Genomic DNA, 21,391 nt, shown 5'->3' on the forward strand with positions numbered 1-21,391 from the left:
TCCTTGAGGTTCAACTGCATCCCAAAATTACAGCAACATTGGCAAAACAATATGGGTGTTTAATGAAATGTGGGAATGGTGCAGTGCTCAATGGATATTCAGTCACAGGAAAGGCAAAGGAAACCGTCAGCCCGCTTTATCCTACACAGTTATGGACTCGACACCTATCTTGAATCCTAATCTAGAAAATTTTTAAGGTTAGAGAAGTAGGGTGTACCTTCTCTGTTGGCGTCTGGATGGTGCAGTGTGGGTGAGTGAGGAGACAAGACCGGAAAGGCAAAACAAGGTCTTTTGTGTGGCCTATTGCCTCACACAACCCGTTACATATACCCCTAGGTCGTGATGTCACCGGCGTTAACCATTGGCCGCGCCGATGGCCACGTGGTCCCTCCATGATGTCGTGGTCCGACCTCTACCTTTTTGGACGCCATTACACTCGACCATGAAGTGGACTAATTTTTCAAAAGCTGAATGAGAGAAGAAGAAGAGTAAGAAGAAAAAGAATCACAACTCATGAACTGAAAGGGATAGAAGAGTCTGTTTGCACAAACTATCACGGCAGCTTTAAACTATCACGGAGTTTGTTTGCACAAACAACCCTAACAGCTAATTTGAGTGTTATGGGATGTCTTATTCTAACATTTAGGTGTGACTTGTTATTATAGCTGACATAACTAGTTTAACTAATTCTCATTAACCCCGAAGCCAGTTTCACAACATATATATATATATATATATATATATATATATATATATATATATATATATATATATATATATATATATATATATATATATATATATATATGTATATATTGATACAGATCTGGAAACCATATGCATTGAACATACAGGTCCCAAAAGTTAGTTATGCCGTTAAGTACATGTGAGATAGAAACCCTCCTTTTGTCTCGTGGGAGAATCAAAGGTGTTTGTTGCGACGGTTTAGGTAGGTTCTATCCTCCAACTAATCATCCAACAGACCATCCAACCAATAAAACCAACCTGCTACTGAACAAGCGTTTCACTCGCCCAACCCGGAGTCTTGCTTACCGAGGTAAAATCCTAGCAAGGTACATCTTCTGGACGGATCCAGACACGCCTGAAGGGGGTGGAGTTTTCCAAACAGGCCGAAACCCCGCCCAGAAAGGGGCGGGCCCGTGGGAGCCCTGTCCAATCAAGGCGGACAGTGACGTCTGCTTCACCGAACCCCGCTCCGGATGGGGGCTCTTTTGTTGCCTTTCGTTTGTTCTTAGCGGGTTCAAGAGAGATTTCGAGAGAGGAGTGCGTTGGTTGGGTTTGTCGCGTGTTGGAGCTGGGGACTGAGTCCAGTTGTCTCAAGAAGGAGTCCAGCTCTCCGTGGCGCAACGGATAGCGCATTGGACTTCTAGTGGAAGCAGCAATTCGAAGGTTGCGGGTTCGAGTCCCGCCGGCCTCCACGGACACGAGCCCCGCACATGTGACTGTGGGCCGGGCTGCACGGCCATCGACAGGTACCCCGCCGAACTGCGACTCCCAGCTCGTCTCTCCTTCTCTGGCAGCGGGGCTCTTTTCAATAAAACATCTGTGTGTGTGTGTGTGTGTGTGTGTGTGTGTGTGTGTGTGTGTGTGTGTCTGAGTGTGTGTGTGTGTGTGTGTGTGTGTGTGTGTGTGTGTGTGTGTGTGTGTCTGAGTGTGTGGGCCCGTCATTTAAGTCGAACTGAATAAGTGTTATTCCACCATTGTAAATATTCCTTGTATATTCGCGATAAGCTTGCTCTATGTCCTTCTTGCTGTAAATAAAACAATTGTAGAAATGTTCCCAGTTCATTTCCGTCCTTTCTTGCATTGGTCCAGCATGGTTCGGATCTGAGTTTAGCAGGGTTTTTATACCCGATAATCTGTACATTCTAGCCGGCACGTTCGTGGCAGGCCCGCTCGACTGCATCTGAGCCGGAAAGGCAGTTGGCAGCTGGTAGTCGATAGAGTGATCCGGTTCGGAGGGCGTGGAATTCGGATCGCCCCCCGGAGGGCGGGGCATACACCGGGCACAGTACACTGTACACGTGCTGAGGGCGTGGAATTCCGGTTGTCAAAATCACGTAGTTAATTAGGTAAATTGGTTCTAGACAAAAAGACCCTACTCTACGCAGTTGAGATATTGGCATCCACGGTCGGTTCAGCGACCCGCTGGCTCATGGAGTTATCCGGAATGACGGCCTACAATTCCGGGGAGTCTGGTGGAGACGACGTAACCCCCCCCTCCACCTAGTGGTCGCTCTCGCCACCGGACACCCGGCCCACAACATATATATATATATATATATATATATATATATATATATATATATATATATATATATATATATATACATATAATTTTTTAAATAATAATAATAAGAAGGCGCTTCAAACCAAAAGTAAATGACTATTGTTCCTGATGAAGCCGGCTGCGCATTTGGCGCAACATTGCCTGAGACCGGGTCTGCTCTTGCTTTTTTGCTCAAATTAGCGGAGTCGATCTAGTTTTTTACTTTTGGTGGAATCCCCTTCTTCTTCTTTCAAAACAAACAAACAAACAAACAAACACAATAAATAAATAAAAAAAAATATATATATATATATATATATATATATATATATATATATATATATATATATATATATATATATATATATATATGGATATATATGTATCCCTGTGTCGTAAGAGGCGACCAGGGTTGCGTCAGGAAGGGCATCCGGCGTAAAACCTGTGCCAAGTCAGTATGCGGATCATAACGGATGATCCGCTGTGGCGACCCCTAACGGGAGCAGCCGAAAGATGAACAACAACATATATATATGGATATAGATATATATTTATTTAGATTTATGGATATATTTCAATATCTATATATATATTTTTTTAACATATATATTTTAATATATATATATATATTATATTATATTATATTTTATATACCGGGCGTAGTGGCGTGCGCCTGTAATCCGGCTACTCGGAGGCTTGGGTTGGAGGATCGCTTGAGGACGGGTGCTCTGCGCTGGCCCCGCTATGAGAGGGTGTTGGTCAGCTCAGAATCATGGCAAAACCCAATCCTTATCCTTGTGTCGCAATAGGTGACCAGGTTTGCGTCAGGAAGGGCATCCGGCGTAAAACCTGTGCCAAATCAGTATGCGGATCATAATGGATGATCCGCTGTGGCGACCCCTAACGGGAGCAGCCGAAAGGAGAACAACAACATTATATTATATTTTATATATATATATATATATATATATATATATATATATATATATATATATATATATATATATATATATATATATTCCCTGTGGTTTGTAGGTGACAAAATGCTGTTGTTTGCCTTGCTGGTTGGATGTGTGATGGAAATTGGATGACAGTAAATGGAGATGGTGCAACATGTAGCAAAATGCTATAAACTGGAAGGATGAGCACGTTAGCCATGGAATTATTGGATCAAGTGTGCCCTTGGGATATGTTTTCGGGTAGAATTTGGTTTGGAAACACACCAGGCTTCCCTGGTAATGACTTTTTGAAAATCATACGCAAACTTAACACAATAAAATGCACGTCGTGTGGATGGGTTCAATTGAATCTTTGTTGCATGTTGTTGTTTTGGATTTCATGTTTAGCAGGAACTGTTTGCAGCAAATCTGTTGGCTTTTGTTCCACGACGTAATTTAAAATCTCTGTGCCTGGGAGACGAAGCATGTCGGCCTGAGCTTTTGTTCTTTACCCCTCTCTGCCTTCCCGTCCACATGACCTCGCATGGCCTAATCCTCTGCGGACCTTGTGGCCAGGCTGACAAAGCCCTCATGAAAACCTCATATGTGTGCCTGGCTTTCTTTGTAGCCATGCCTATAAGGAGGTTTATCTGACAAAGTCAAGGCACTGTAGATTAACTTTCCAGATTTTCCTGAAAACTCTTTACAATGTTTGCATTTGCTCAGAACACTTTGCGTTATATGTTAAACAGGAAGGTTCCTATTTCTACAGTCGATTTGGTGCACTGGTCCATAGCTATACCTGATAAAATATTTGGCCATTCTCTTGCCATCGACTGTGCTGATTTACATGGATCTGGAAAGCTGTCTGTAGTCGCATGTGACAAAGAACAGCTGTTTGAAATTCAAAAACGTCTTTTTTTCACATTTAATAAGCATGTATGTGGGGAAAGAGAAATTACATCATCGGCTGAAACACGTGGTCATTGATCTCGGCCAACAAGCATTAATTTTAAGCAGAAAGCAGTGAAAGTTACTGCAGTAGTCCAAGACAGGCCAAAATAGAGGATTTTTTTCATAAATAACAGAGTACGTCCATGATATATTTTCTCAATAATTATATCTACTTGTATCCAAGGTTGTCATGTCTTGGACTGTTTTGAGTATCTCATTTGTCACACTTGGTTAAATTCCATCATTCAAAGAGTAATTAAATGATGCGATTGGCAGAGGTTTTTGGATTGTAACTTAAAAATATAATTATTTCCTCCGCTACTGAAGGTGGGTGGATGTTATGTTTTTACCCCTGTCTGTCTGTCTGTCTTTCTGTGAACTGGAATATCTCAAACGGTTGTGGACTGATTTTGACAAAACTTGGTGGACAGGTTGCGTGTGTGACAAGGACTAAATGATGAGATTTTGATGAAATCTGGATTCAGGTCCGATAAATATTTAAGCGATTCTTCACCATTGAGTGATCTGGCTAAAAAAACGATAGACAGTATAACATGATATCTCAAAAAGTTGTGGACTGATTTGGACAAAACTTGGTGGACAGGTTGGGTCGATGACAAGGATTAATCAATTAGATTTTGGTGAATGTCTGAATCTGAATTCGGATCCACATATGAGAATTAAAAAAATAAAATTTTCAGTAGTTCTTCACTATGGAGAGATGCTGCCAAAAATGATATGTAGCATGATATATCAAAAAGTTTTAGACATGTTGTGACGAAACTTGGTGGATGACTTGGGTAGGTGACAAGAACAAGCCGATTAAATTTTGGAGATCCAGATCTGGCCTATCAGTGGGATATAAAACAGAAACTGTTTAGCCTGGTGGAGGTGTGCGCTCAACCTAGTGTTACCCTTCTAGCTTTCTTTATGGTGAAGCTTCTTGCACTGTTGTTGAAATAATCATCAAATACCATCATGAATTCTTGTTAAAATGACTTGCACTATTGATTGCCTCCTGCTGCTTGTGGACCATATCACCAAAGCACTTAACTAATCACTCCACAAAGGTGAAAATGGCTCGGGTAAAATATTTCCACATCATGAGAACATTTAACAAAGTTTTGTTCCATTGTTATTGGCACTCCGGAATGGCAGTTGACGGCGGCATATTTAACACTGCTTGGATGTATTTCTTGCAGAGATGGATTCTGGGGAGGGAGTACCAACTTCTTCGACTCTCTCCCCTGCATTTTCTTCTTCTTCTCCTTCCTCTTCCACATCATCAGGCACATCTAAACTTCTCTCTATGCCTACTGCCGACTCCGCCTGCAAGCTATCATCCGGGAGCCCGTTTGGCTTCGATACCACGAGTCTGTTCGGTGAGGCCCAGCTGAGTATAGGTATTTAATTTGCTCTGAAAACTAGGAATGTATCAGTATCTTGAAACGTTTTAAAATTTTTTTTAATCTTCCTCTTAATTGGATTCATTCCCCCCCCCCTTTTAAAAGAGTCACTCGCATGCATGCACATTTAATGGGTAATTTACACAGTTTTATGACCCCTCCCCCCTCTTTCACTGCTTATATTGACTTGTTTTACACGCACCTTTACACGCAGAAACTTCGGTTGAGAGTCCTTTTCTCAAATACAGCTTTTATCAGCCTTACAGAAGACATGTTTTGCCGCATTAATGGATTTTTGATTTCAATTACTTTTTTTGTCATTGTAATTATCAACAAACAAACCTTAATTTAATTTCCTCTGTTATGAAAGTTGAATTTATGCACAGGATAAAACTATTATCAATAGATTATTGACAAGAGGCTGACGTGCAACTGTTATCGGTGGTTTGTATTCGAAAATGAGAGTCCTAATTGCTTGTTTGTTGTCTAATCATTAATTGCCTCTGAGCTGTCCAGTCTGGGGTCTGTTCCCAACCCGACTATAAACTGTCAGATTGGTGCTTTACAGGTAGTGCGTTATATCACAAGGTGCGTCGTTCTTCGGATGGACGTTAAACCGGGTGTCCTCTGTGCTATCATTTGCTGGAGGACATTAAAGATGTCCGACATCTCTCTCATTAGCGACAAGCATTGCGTCGCTTGCAAAGGGTAGGCAACTTATCGCTGTCATCCTGGGGAACAAGCAACAACTTGCTGCCTCAACTGCGGTTAACAAGTCGTCTGGTTCGCTTGTATATTCCTTGACACGAGGTTGGTTAAACTGCTCGTTTCAGAGTGTGGTTGTCTTGCATGCAGCACACGCTCTGAACGAATTCACACTCCTGGGTGTTCGCATGTCATATGTGAATGGCCATCATTGGCTACAAAGGACAACCGTAACAAAACATTTCTTCTCATTGCTCTTGGTTCCCTTTTTTCTAAACATTACATGCAACGTAAAACGGTGCAAAGAATCAGAGCTGCTTTTGATCAGAAGTCGTGTCCATTATTCAGTCATTCTCGTCGGTTTCATCTCGGGTCATTGTACCCTCTGGCTCTAACCCAGGTAGATTTCCTGCCCATTGGCACAACGATCAGTGCCATACAGATGTGTAAAGGCATTCTGGAATAACCAATCAGCAAACTTTCCTTGTCGATCTATCTTCCATTTGTGGATGCAGTTTCATGATCTATATGGCATCCTAATTGTTCTATCATCAAATACCAGCAGAAGCAGTTCAAATAATATTGTTGTGGAGCCGGGCGTCGGTTGCGAGCATGACCGCTCGGTGGAGCAGAAGGGTCGACTCTACCGAACACCCGGAATCTAGATCTTCCGAAAGGTACGGGTCCCTTACAGGACCGTGAATCGTCAATAAATCAACCACGTGGGACAGGGTTATCTGCCAAACTTCAAAATACCTCGAGGCCCACGTGCCGAGCTACCGAGGATTCACACCCTCGACGGCACTCATACGGGATGAGCCGTATGCGTGCTCGACCCGTGCGTAACCCGAGCGGATGGTTACCGAGGTCCCGTCGGTCCAAATGTACAATTTGCCGCTTCCCAAATTTCTCAACACGCACCGTGCTAAGCCAATGACAGAAACACAGAAACGAGCGGAAACATTTAACAGGGGATTTGTTTATAATGTGGGGGTGGGGGGGGGCAGGGGGGAGCACGCAAAGAACAGAGTTATCCGATTATAAGAAATGAAATGCAATGTACAAGCAGAAGCACTTATTCAGTTTCTACTTAAAGACAGGCCCACAGACACACACACGCACACACAAATACCCAAAAAGAAAGATGGACCTTCCCGCCTCGTGTGGTTTGGCCGAGACGAGCGAACCAGACCGGCGTTGAGATGTGACCAGCCCAGCGCCAGCGAGATGCGACCAGTGCTCCAGCAGACCAGAGCAATTCAACATCGGCGACGAGACGAGAGCAGAAGAAGCACCAGCGAGATGTGAACAGCGACAAGAGATGCGTTCAGTGCTCGAGCGGACCAAACGCAATTATCCTTGTCCTTCTCGTGCTCGTCCCGACAACCATGCTCTCCACCTGTCCGATCGTGCTGCCACCTGATTCCCCCTTGTCCGGGGGGGGGACTCCTCCTCGCTACCCGCTCTCCCTCACTGGACGGTTTTGGCGCGCAATTAGCTCGTCACCCCCGTGAATGGCCGAAAGGGGTGCCAAGTCTGCTGATTGGACCGGAGGGGTGTGATAGCCATCGAGGTGGACCGCCCTTCAAACAAGGAGAGTAATATGGTCCTGCGTGGGCTCCGCCCACATACGTGCTGACACGCACGCGTGCAATGGTGCCGTGGAGGATGGTAGGAGGAAGTGAAGGCAGGTGTGTTGTTGTAGTTATCGTTGATGTAAAAATAAAAGAAAACCCTGACTATCAAAATAACTCTGCAGCGCACGAACATCCAATTCCCACTAGACTAGGGATGGGATTCTAACGAGAAACACATACTTATCCAAATAACTAAGCTACGGGGATGGCTATCTGTCTGTGTGCACAAGGCTTCCAAATTCGTAACAATATAATCGGCAGAAGCAGTTGCATTTCAGTGAATACCCTAGGGGGTTTACCATTGCTTTCCCAGCAGTAATCAGACTAGGGCTTCTTGTATTTGCTCCGGGGTACCAGCACACAGTAACCTACTCCATAGGTAGCATTGTTTCTTTGACTTCTACCTGCAAATTCCAAGCAACTGATACAGACAGCTTAATTTCCCCTACAATAGCAGAGCGTGCTCCAAGATGCATTCCACTGACTGCAAAGCACCATACTGACAGTTTATAGGCACGTCATGTTCATTTATTTTCAGACGAAACACTATCATATGGACATTGTTTGTAAACATGGAGGAGTGAATACATATGTATGTATGTATGTATGTATGTATGTATGTATGTATGTATGTATGTATGTATGTATATATATATATATATATATATATATATATATATATATATATATATATATATATATATATATATATATATGTGAACTGTGTACAGTCAACCCCTGGTTCATCGCGGGTTTTCCCTTGGAACGTAACTAATTTTTTTGCGGATTCCCCCGGTACATCGCGGTAATAATATATAAAATATAAATTATTTAAGAAATAAATTATAACGCGTGGTGCTCGACCAGTCACACAACGCACGAGACAAAGTTTCGCTTGTGAACTTCGAATATTTTCTACGTTTTTTCTCCAAGCCCCATGATGCTGCCCAAACGCCCTGCACCTTCTAAGGCTTCTGGCAAGGAACCGGAGCGCCAGAGGAAGGTCCTGGGACGCTCCAGGAGAAGGTTAAGGTAAAGGTGCTCGATATATGCTTCGGAAAGTAAAAAGGTTTGCCGCCGTTGGACGAGCACTGCTCATACCCAGCACCTCAAAACCGACCAGACCAGACAAGTCGATCTCAGGCACCTCAAACCCAATCACTGCCAAACCGACCAGACCAGACTAGTCGATCTCCGGCACCTCAAACCCAATCACTGCAAAACCGACCAGACCAGACGAATCGATTTTTTGGGGAGGCCTCCATTCATCGCGGATTTTCACTTAGCGCGGGGAGGTTTGGAACGTAACCCCCGCGAGAAACGGGGGATTACTTTATATGTATATATATATATATATATATATATATATATATATATATATATATATATATATATATATATATATATTAATATATATATATTTTTTATACATATATTTATATGAATATATTTTATTTATATGTTTAAGTTGTGCATTTAAATCAGTCATGTGATACCGATTTATTAAAGAATGTTAATTCTTGTCGGATGCGTTCAGTGCGAACTGAAGCTTCATGAAAGATGCTTGAAAAACTTGCAAAATACATTGCAACAAAGACAAGCATGCTATCTATCACCTGATCTATGAACTGTCTGGGCTTGGATTTGAACCTTGGCTGGGTCAACTTGATTCTTCTAAAACTGCATTTTTGTGCAGTGCCAACGGTTGGAGCTGCAGCTTGGCTCATACTTTGGTTTTGAAAGGGCCATAAAGATAGATATCTGTTTTGCAATATTATGGACACAAAATATGGCATTGTGCACTTAACAGTGGACCTTTGGTCTGTTACCGTCATTGTCAGATGCCGGTGGATTAAATGGCATGAAAGTTGAATGAATAGGTTTGAGTAAATGTGAGGTAGATGTTTGATATGTATAAAGTGCTTGAAAATATTAGTTTGGTGTGGTCCATTGTTGTTAATTAACTAGACAAGAAGGGCACTCGGTGGAGTTAAGTGCATACCTCTGCCAGGCTGAACAGTTTGTGCTTTGTATCCAACTGATCGGTCGGATCTGCATCTGGACCTGAACCAGAATCGAATTGGCTTGTTCTTGTTACCTGCCCAACTCATCGACCTAGTTTTGTCGTAATCCATCATTAAGTTTTTGAGATATCATGCTATATATCCTTTTGGGTCGATCAGTCTAAATGGTGAAGATTCACTTTAAAAATTCTCACATCCGGATCCGGATGTTCACCAAAATCGAATAATTTTGTCATTCTCACACACCCAAACTGTCCACCAAAGCTTGACTGAATCAGTCCACAATTTTTTGAGATATCCTTCTCGCAGACAAACCACCAGGGGTGAAAACATATCCACCGTCCACCTTCAGTGGCGGAGGTTACAATGCATCGGATGTTGATCATTGTAAATCCGGTGTGATGGACCAAGTGGTTTCTTCTTGTGTCTAAATGTCCTTCATTAGTCCATCCTCCATGCAGCAGGAGATGGGGTTTTGCAATTGTGTGCGTGTGTGCGTGTGCGTGTGCGTGTGCGTGTGCGTGCAAGGGCTGAAACTTTTTAACCATTTGAGCCTTTGACATCAAATGTTCAACAAACCTTTATTATGAGAATATGGAGAAGACAATAAAAGAGTTTGGTCAAAAGGTCAAAGGTCAGCATCACATAAAATCGTCAATTTTCATCCAATTGACCTGAAATTTTAATTACCATTTTGAGCTTTTGGCGTCAAATTTTCAACAAAACTTTGTGATGATAATATGGAGAAGACAAATTAAGAATTTGGTAAAAAGGTCAAAGGTACCATTTAGCATACGGAAGAAGTCGTCTGAATGCGATGAGTCAAATGCGACATTACGATTGGTTTCCACAACTACTGATATTTTATAAATCTCCTCGGAGATAATTTTATTACAGCTGTAAATCAGTTCTGCACTTCCTCTGAATAATGAGCTCAACACTTTGGTTGCAAGCCTTAATGTACACTCTGCTCACATTGCTGACAGCTAATTCAAAGTAGTTTTCATACTGCATCATGAAGAAACGATTCACAGTAAGTCGGCTGTGCTATATTCCGCCGTAACGTCCTTCCTCGACCTTGCCTTCACAGCTCAGTCCATGCTGCGACCTTCACCATCGGACCAGCACTTTGGGCTTTTCCCTTCGGTGCCTTCATCAGCGTTTGGTCTCCATTCGGGACCTGGCAGAAGTGACTTTATTGGCTTAGGGGCTCTCGGCGTGAGCCCGGGGCAGCTTGCCATGGCGACTGGTGAGCCCGTCTATTGTCTTCAACATGTGTTCTGCTTTCGTTGGGTGCATTTGTGATTGTTTCTTTGCCACCTACTATTCAGTTGTTGCCATGCCCGTGGAATGACTGTGTTTCGGGTGATTGTTGTTTCACGATTTGGGTGTTGTAATTTGCTTTTGGATTGATTGTTACAATTTGACTTATTTTATTGGCAGTTGTTGATGGAGATGTTTGATGCTTTGTGTTACTGCTACATCAAGCTTACGGCAGCTGACACCCTGCTCCGTTGCTTTGTGTGTAGTCTTCACTCTATGTTTTGAATACTTCTTATCTCCCAATCTCATATGCTTCTCCTGCTACTGTTGTGACTCATCTGGATGTCACCTGCTCTTCCTGCCGGTCCCATCCAGCAGCTGACTGGTTCCGGGGTTCTCACAGCATATCCAGTGCGGTCACAGCTGGTCTGCCTTTGCTCTCTCCAGCCCTACTCGGCATATCTCCTCAGCTTCTTGCCTCAGCTGCCATCGCTTCACAGGGCCAGGACATCGCCTCAGCAAGCCTTCCACACTCCAACACCACACACTATGGACACAGTGCACAACATGGTGAGTAAATGGTGCAGGGTTTACTCCAGGGCATTTGTTTTTTCATCTTCTCTTCTGCTAGTTTAAGTCGCATTAATCTTGACCAGTCATTTGGCATTCTGCCATTAGATAACACCAATGGTAGAAAAGGATTTGCGCTGTATGGTGAATCATTCTACCAAATGGTCTTCCATGCAATGTAAATCCTATTCCTGGGATATTTGTTGCCATATGAACATCTTTTGTGAGTGGCCATTTTCTTCAGAGAAAGAAGAGCTTTATGGTTGTAGCACCATGTGACCCATAATCACACACACACACACACACACACACACACACACACACACACACACACTCACATACACACACACACACACATACTCACACACATACACACACACACACACATACACACAGTCACACATACACACACACACATACACACATACACTCACACACACATAGACACATACACACATACACACATACACACATACACACATACACATACACATACACATACACATACACATACACATACACACATACACACATACACATACACACATACACACATACACATACACATACACATACACATACACATACACATACACATACACATACACATACACATACACATACACATACACATACACATACACATACACATACACATACACATACACATACACATACACATACACATACATATACACACACACATATACACACATACACATACACATACACATATACACACACACTCTCTCACACTTTAGTGTTGGCCAGAGGTAGTAATAGAGGTACGACAACGTAATTTTTTTGAGACTGTTGTTCTGTATTTGCTTGCTTTTATGTACATTCACCATTGATGTCATTTATCAAATTTCCTTGTTCATCCAACATGTGACTGCTCTGGTTTTGGCCTGCCCCCCCCCCCCCGTCATTTCCTGGATGAAGGAAAGTTAACTGCACATTTGGATTCACAAGTTCAAAGTGGATTTTTGGTGAATGCAACAAAGCAAGGTTTATTTTTATTAGTGCGTCCGTTGTGCAGCGTTAGATGGGGTTTGTCATTGTCTGTCTGTGTCTGTCTGTCCAGGCCATCATTTTTTTTTAACATTTGAGCTGTTGTCAAATTTTCAACAAACCTTTATTATGACAATATGGAGAAGACTAATAATTGGGTCAAAATGTCAAAGGGCAAAGTCACAGTAAGTACAAATAGCCATTATTAGCCCGTCCACCACTGCTCAATAGTCTAGAAGCCAAAATCTGAAGCTAGCCTATAAAATAGGTTTGCTGCTGATTTCATGTTAGAATGGTGCAACTGGTGTTTTTGAAGAGTCTAGGCATGACCAAGTCTAGTTCCACTTGTTGCCAAGTCTGCATCTGAATATTATGGTCGCCATGACAGTAATCAAAATGGCCGCCATCAGATTTAGTCTTTTTCTTACTGCAAATTGTACTAGCCAGAAATTTGTCATGATTGTGAAACACTATGTAATCTGACACGAGGAACACTATTTTGTGCTTTATTTTTGTACTGGATCACAACTTTTCACATAATTGACAACTTAAAGACGAAATTGAAAATGCACATACGAGCAACAAATGTGAAAAAGAAAATGTTTAGCACTATTGATGGAGATGGGTTTACAGTCAGTCAAAGGTTATTTCAACAGCTGTCAGATTCTTTCTAACACAAAATTACGTTGCTTTGCAGAAGAGAAAAGTGTTGTGAGAACACCCAAGTACAATTTTCAGAGCTATTGATCGGCTTGTACACTGAATGGGTTCCTACAAAGGGCTTTGCATCCACATGCTTTCGTGCAAGGCAGTCCATTCCGTGTACATTTGCACCGTCGAGTTGAGCATGACCCACGGCATTTGCATGTCGTCAGTTCTACAGAGTAAGCAGTAATAGGCTGTGCAGTCATGAGTCGCGGCTGAAATGTCTCGTTGCCATCTTTGACGACCTGTTCCCACCCACAGTTCTCAGGTGCAGGCAGATGTGGTTCAGATTCCAAGGCTCTTCTCCACACAAAAGTCTGGTAGTGCGCTCGCTTGATGTGTAGAATCAGAGCATCGCGAGTTGGAGGCAGATTCTCAATAGCTTTGGTCAGACTGAGAAACAGATCACATCTTACTCGCTGAATTGAGTTATCTTGGCCATGAGGGTCATAAAGCCTGCAGACAAATGACTCAGCATCTGCAATCACACTCTCATCAGGAATTTCCTCTTTGCCTAGGTTATTCAACAGGTGGGAGTTGTTTTGAAAGACAGCCCATGCAGAGCGCTTCGCAATTCCAGCAAACTGGCTTGTGCTGTCTGAACCTGTCACTGCATGAAATGCCAGAAGTGACTCCCTCTGCGAATCTGGGATATTGATGGAGTCAATGGGAATGTAGTGTTGCTTTTTGGGTTTCCCTGCATTCATCCAGAGAAAGCGACTGAGATGCGGATGATAGGCAACAAGGAGAATGAGGACATCAGTGTCCCAGCTAACAACAACAGTTTGCATGTACCCCTGTTCATATGCTTCCTTGGCATGGAGAAGAATGCGAGTATCAGCCTCTTCATGCTCAGGAGATGACAAGTGTGAGACATCTCTCCCTGACGACGTCCACACTTTTGCAGGATCTGTGAAGCCTCCATTTAGTACCAGCTCCTGTTCGTGATTCTGGAACTTGTTTGCTAACTCTGTGCATAGAAAATTTGCGAAGCTAGCTTTGTTTTCATCGAGGCAGATGAGTGTATTCCATTGCCCCATGGACTGGCTTCTTGTTTGCACGTCTCTTCTGATTGCTTTCTTGCCCCGTATCCTCTGACTTCGAGCTGTTGATTTGACCGTTTTCTTCCTATACTGATCAAAGGCAAGATCAACCCTGGAGCAATAGTTGGAAAAAACATGACTAATATGATCTGCAACAGAATCTGCCCATTCACCAAGCGTTTTAGCATTCATCCTGTTCCCGAGTGCCTGGATCAGTGCCATGCCATCGATGATAGTGCATGTCGATAACGGTTCTGGAGCAACGTTTGGCAAGCCTTGCTGGAGAATCTTGCCAAGGTCAGCTTTGTTCAGAGGTAGACGTAATCTGCCATTAGGCATTGCCAATGACAGAGGAACTGCGCATATCTCTTGCTCCAGCATTTTGTTCATGTCACCGTCTCGGCCTACCTGCATTACTGTCACCACACGTGTCAGAAGTTTTCTGTCTGCCTTTAGTGTGACCATTTTTTCCTTTCCCACTTTGACTTCAACAGTGTACATGCTCTCGAAAGTGTGCAGATTCTTAGACTTGATTCTGTCATGAAACCTTGTTGTCTTATTGATCAACCGGTCCTCCACGAAGTCTATGACGAGCTGCTTTCCAGCGATTTCAGCATTCAAGAGATCACTTGTCACAACATCACTGGCAATGTCCCCTGTCGTAATTGAGACTAATTCTGGGGAAGTGCGATCAAATGGATTGTGGGTCTTGAATAGGTCAATGAGCTTTAGCACATACTCTTGGTCTTGGATCATTCTCTTGGGACCGAAATCTTTATGCGCACAGTCATGCTCATCATCGTCGTCTTCCTCACTGCCAGCGAGTGTGAACATGTTTTTTGTGTCTCTGGTAAGCTAAGCTCTTTCGTTGAAAGAGAGAGCCCATCTGTCACGGGCGGAGTCTGTTTTTGTTATTCCAACCAAACCTCCAGCTACTTTGCCGGCTTTGTTCACATGTTCAATCGCCTGGTCATCAGGTATTTCATTGAACTTCTGCTTTGTTTCTTTTGTGACAAAGTCTCCTGCAAGGAAACCTCTGTGCACTTCTGGAGCTGTTGTCGGCAACATGTGCATACTTTCTGCGAAAAGAAACATAACACTTGAGGTGATATTTACCTTCAGCTGCCATCAAGTCTGAAACACCTGCAAACCTGTGACGCATGGTGGGGTCAAATTGGGCCAAACTAAGCATCCTGGATGATGTGTGATCAAATTCAACATTTGTCAGGACACCAGCTTTTCCAGGAATGTCAGTCTGGCAGAAAGCGCATTTTGACCAATCCATAGCGCTGTGCGCGGATCTTAGTGACTTTGGGACATGGTATTTCTCTGAGGAACCTGATGTTGTGGGTATCTCTTCTGCGTAAGTCACAGATTGTGGCTGAATCCTTGACTTCAGTCTGTCTATTTTTTGTGCGTGAGTAAAGTCACTATAGCAGAATTTGTGCCATTGAATCTTTTCGACGTGCTCCGGTACAGAATATTTTCTGATTCTTGAGAATGAGTCAACATATTTAGCGTCATTATATTTCTCTCTTTCTTTGCAACATTCAGCTACAGTTTTCACACCAACGATTGTAGTCTTTCGAAGTGGCGTTGACTTGCTAGTTTTTGAACTGTCCTGGCAAATAAAGCATTTATTCCAGTCTACATGCTCTTCTTCTTCTCGATCCCTTGAACCCCTGTGAGAAATCTTGCGGCTTTCATTTTTCAGTTAGTCCTGGGTAACAGAAAAACACACAGTTATGTAGTTTAGGTTCATTTTATAGCAAAGTTGTAAAATTCATTGATTGTGGTTTGTATAATCAGACATTCTAATTCGAGCCTGAACATTTCTTTAAAAATAATATAGTGAAAAACAAGTCATATTATTTTTAGAAAATGGATGGAGCAATGTTTTTTTCTATACTCCCATCAGCTCAGGCATGCTCAAAAACATGGAAATCGACCCTAATTTTGTAATTTCATGTCAATTTGCAGCTGAAATATGACGAAAAGTGTATTTAATGGCGACCATTTTGTAAACTGTCATGGCGGCCATACTATCCATATCCAGAGTTGGCAACAAGTTGATTCACGTTTCTGTGTGTCTGGACAGTCAATTTACACCTGTTGCACTATTCTAACACGGAATCAGCAGGGTCGTACACTATTCTGCATTGGGCCTCCTGACTACAACGTGAGATGGCCAGGTTTTGTAATGGCTTCTCTGTTTCTGTGTTTTCAACCATTTGAGCTTTTGTCATGAACTGTTCAACAAACCTTTATTTTGAGATTGCGGAGAAGACTAATTAATAAATTCTGCTTTTTTTTTTAGATTTTTTTAATCTGTTGTTTTTATCAAGTTTAGTTTGCATACTAAGTGGAAGCAGATGGGCTTTCCTTTTTGAGATGTTTTGTAGTTTTTGTTGTACTTAGCAAGGTGCTCGAGAATATAGTCATGCAGTGATGTAAAGTAAATGCAGTGAATTTACATGTTAAAATTTTGTTGCTTGAGCTTTCTCAATTGTTTGTTTTTTTTGCTCTACTTATCTCTCCTGGCATCTCTTCTTCACTTGATTATTGGGTCACAGTATGTAAAAGTTATTGTTCACTGCCTCCCACCCACCCCCTCCCAATTTGTCATTAATGCTTTGCTGAAATTCAATGACATTGGCATGGTGACATTGACGATTCAACTTGCTGCTTGATTCTTCTGTGAACACACTGTTGCAAACAGGCTCTGCAGCACTGGCATCGGTTTCCATGGTTACACTGCAGGGAACCAGGATTAAAGACCAGGGCATTTTGTTGGATATCTGGCCATTTTATCACTGTTGGCCTCATTTTCTTCCCTGCTTCAGCATGAGGCGAAGTTCGATCATCAAGCATATTTTTTCATGCATTGTATGCGTTTGTTCAGGAATAAACGGTTCGGTAAAGAGCGGAGCTTTGGGCTCACTCGCCTGTATGCTGCCCACACCCGCGATGACACACTTGGCATCAGTTGGACCCAGCAGGCCAAGCAATCGAGGGCGAGAACGAAAGAAAATTGCAGAGCAAGGAAAGAATAGGCCGCTCGCCGCGACAAAGCCACCAACTTTGGAAGTTATTAAGGAAAAGGTAATTTCATTTGGTCTTGTCTTTACCTTGGCATCATGTTCCAAATCTGGATTGCAACAGTTAATGTCTATCTTGCTTCAATAATGAAGACAATAGTGGAACATATGCACTTGTGTGAATACTAGAGTTTGCTTCTTTCTTTCTTTCTTTTTTTAATTACTATTTTCAAACGGTGTGCTACAAATGAAGTGTGACACGAAATGCACACACAGTACATCTATAGATGCATTTTTGCTCATTCCAGTTGAGAAGATGAACTATTGCAATTATGAAATGACCTTCTTACAGTTACAGCCACAACACCCAGCTCAGCAATTGACAATACATTATGGCCACGATGCATCAATACCGAGGGAACTTCAGTCGATCCTTGTCGATTCTATGAGTTGACTGACTCTGTGCTATAGGTCCTCAACAAGTGCATTTGTCATGTGTTTGAGCCAAGCAGTGTGGTGTGGGGTGTTGCTCCAGTGGTACACATTGCGAAGTGTCTTTGTGTGCATTTATACTCACCAGAGCATTGTTACTCATTAGCATCCGAGTTCCATTGGAACTGGCCTTTGGAGCTGCTTGAATGTTTGAACTTGGCTGTTTGGGACATTTTGATTGAGCATGGTGACGATAAGTCCATGATCTGTGCTTGCTGTCTCCTGGGATTGGAATGTGTTTTAGGGGCTAGTTGAATTGCCTTCGACACCGAAGCTGGATGGAGGTTATGTTTTCACCCTGTTTGTCTGTCTGTCTGTCTGTTTGTCTCTGTGTGCAGAATATCTCAAAATGTTATGGACAGATTCAGACGAAACTCGGTGGACGGATTGGAAATGTGACAAGAACGATTGTATTTGATTTTGGTGAAGATCTGGATCCGGATTCGGCCTTTCCATGGGATACAATACGTAAAGGGTTCAGCCTGGCAGAGGAATGCACTCTACCGAGTGCCGTTCCAGTTCTTGTACATGATTGTTGTGGCAATGATGCGTTGGGGTTTGGTTTGATAAATAGATTGTGATTATGTACGCATACTGTTTTCCATAAGGTTCCCCAGCAGGCTGATGTGGTAGCGACAAGTGACAGCGATAGCCACTCAGACTCCATCAGTGGCATGTCCTCCCACAGCGAGCTCAGCGACTCGGAGTCTGACTCGGAGGATGGAGATTCTGACAATGATGGCACCATCTCTCGGGTTGACAATCAAGGCCAGAAGGTGACTTTCCCCAAAATTGTTTGGCGTGCTTGTGTTTAAAAAAAAAAAAGCCTTCATCTTCATCTGCATCAAGTTCATGTCCTTGCTTCATGTTTGACGTACATGAACTGAAAGATGATTGAATTACAAACCATTAAAAAAAAAACATTTCTTCCTGGAAAATATAATCTGTATTCATGATGAAAACTGTTTGTCTTTTCTGTTTTCTTCTTCTTTTCTCCAACCCTCAACTGTCTTTTCCCACTCTCATACATTTCTCACCTTGTGAGTTGCTCATTAATGGCAACTAAAGTTTATTTATTTTTCTCATCACACTCCATGATTTCTGAATAGGTTACATTTGAATAGCTACACTAAACAAGTTTGCGTAGTCGTAATAAAAGATGTTTGAAAATGTCACGTGATGCCTTTTCCTTTTGCCTTTTAAGTGATGTCAGCATGTCGTTCAAGTGTCCTGAACTGCTGTGGGCTGAGAGCTTCTTTACTGAAAGCTGGAATAGTTATTTTGTTATTTATCTTGTCTTGGAGTGCACCCAGAGAGAGCATTTGTGATCCTGAATTGAATGTTTAGAAGAAAAAAAAAATGCAAACATTTAATTTTTTTAAAGATACCTCAAAACCTCATATATTAATTTTACTCTACATCGATGCTCTTCGTATATCCAAGCAGGCAATATGTGGTACAGAGTTAAATTAATCTGACATTAGGCATTCATTTCTTTGAACCAAAACCTATCGAAGAGTTTTCAGTGAAATAACATGAGATTCTGATTAATATTCATCCTGGTAGGTCAAACCCTCTGCTCGTAAAGAGGGAGCGTGTAAAACACCCATGCGTGTTGATTTTGGACCGTCAAGATCCACAGTCGGTGTTCATGAAACAAGGAGGTCATTCTGTTTGTTATTTGCAATGCAGAGATGGTCGTTTCAGTTTTCTTGTCATTATATACATGAATAAGATGCAAAATTTTGCAGGCAATGGAAGGGTTAAACCATATGCCTTAATTATTGTGAGGATGTAACCAGCAGCTGAGTCAGCTCGGTTGTCGGCTCGCATCCTTCAACAGTCAAAGCTGACCCTGAAATTGAGCTATAGTAGCAAATTGAAATGGAGTGGTCTGAGCCTTGCATGAAGCTGACACAAAGCATGCTGGTTTTGTTTGATACAGCATACGATCGCCATCCGAGAAAAGGCTCGAAATCGAGCAGTACTTCATTTTGACCACAAATTGCTTGAGCATGATGCTGAAGCCCTGTTGTAACTGTTGCCATTAAGCAATAGGTGCACAGAATGATCATGATCTCGACAGGCCTTCCTTGTTGAGGTGCTTCTGATTTTGTCGTTATGATCAGTGTTTTGAAACCATAGGCTGCTTTTCCAAAATATAAATTAGTAATTTGACGTATTTTCCTGTTGTCTGTAGGAACGCATGAAGTTGTTGGCTCAGCAGCGGCAGGATTGTAAGGTGAAAAGCCCTGCTCTCAGAGACGAGAACGAGCAGTTTCGAACTCGAACTTCCTTGGGGGTTTCACAGAACAACTGTGTAGTGCAAACCACACCCACAATACCAGGCCTCAAGCTTCAAGCAAAACCCTCACCATCATTTGGCCTCTCACCGCAGTTGTACTCACAACTACAGCATTCCACTGTCATCCAGAGCGCGAGCAAGCTTCCATCACAGGATATTCAGGTAAGACCAGCACCCAGGGAAAAATCTGCAAAGTGGCTCTTCAAGATAAACTGGAATAGATTTATTACAATTTACAAGAAAGCTTGAGCTTGTTAAGCTGGATGGGGGAGAGTCAGCCATCGATTCACTTTTGGCAACAACAACAATTATAACAATAATGCTTCCTTGAAGCTTCTCTTTGTGCCTTTGAGGGATGTTGAGCAGATTTTTGTCACTGTCCGCACTTACAGACATTAAACCGGGAAAGCCATTGTTCCTCGTTGGTCAATGTCATCTATTCGTCTTTATTGCACTGTCATTTGGCTGTGCGTAAAATCGGCTGTGGCATTTATTCAGCTCGGTTTTTTGTTTTGATGTCCTATTTTAAGCTTCCTATTTTACCATCGATGATTTAGTCATATCATGGGATGTGAGAAAATAATTAAAGGAATTGACATTGAGAATGATTAAGCATGTGGTTGTTTAGAATAGGCCATAGGATCCTTGCTCTTCTGTCCCACTTTTTTAGATATACTATCAGAGGTATCTCCACCTGCTTCCTTAGGATCGTTAATATTCTGGTTATCAAATTGGGATTCAAAGATGTTTCGACTCTTTTTATATTTTCTTACATTTTCCTGTGATTAAGAAGCTTTTGTATTACTTTGGAAAAAAATAAAATAAAGGATATGATGCAGTTGTGCCATTTCAACTTAATGACGTCCACACGTACATTAGAATATGTATTTTCTCATATTAAATAAAAGTTGCCGAATGATAGCTTTTCCAATCCTGTGACCCTAAACATGTTAATGCAGTGCAATCACTTTGCAAAACTCGAGAGTTCATAGAACACAGTACGCCGTGCA

General features: G+C 42.3%; 1 protein-coding gene across 20 annotated transcripts in view; it reads left to right on the top strand.

The window, feature by feature from the left end:
- Positions 1-21,391, top strand: part of BAZ2B (bromodomain adjacent to zinc finger domain 2B) — a 385,196-nt gene that overhangs the window by 136,792 nt on the left and 227,013 nt on the right. For 19 of the 20 annotated variants that reach the window (XM_085873227.1, XM_085873230.1, XM_085873237.1 and 16 more), the window contains exons 2-7: positions 5,385-5,564; positions 11,045-11,203; positions 11,593-11,787; positions 17,449-17,648; positions 18,685-18,852; positions 20,277-20,543. In XM_085873227.1, coding sequence (XP_085729353.1) covers positions 5,387-5,564; positions 11,045-11,203; positions 11,593-11,787; positions 17,449-17,648; positions 18,685-18,852; positions 20,277-20,543 — 1,167 coding nt within the window. In that variant the 5' untranslated portion in view covers positions 5,385-5,386. The remainder of the gene's footprint in view (positions 1-5,384; positions 5,565-11,044; positions 11,204-11,592; positions 11,788-17,448; positions 17,649-18,684; positions 18,853-20,276; positions 20,544-21,391) is intronic. The other variant, XM_085873221.1, reaches the window with a different exon arrangement.

The sequence above is a fragment of the Eptatretus burgeri genome, chromosome 3 (genome assembly GCF_056783735.1).
Source record: "Eptatretus burgeri isolate ZD-2024b chromosome 3, Ebu_testis_v1, whole genome shotgun sequence".
NCBI classification, from domain to species: Eukaryota; Metazoa; Chordata; class Myxini; order Myxiniformes; family Myxinidae; genus Eptatretus; species Eptatretus burgeri.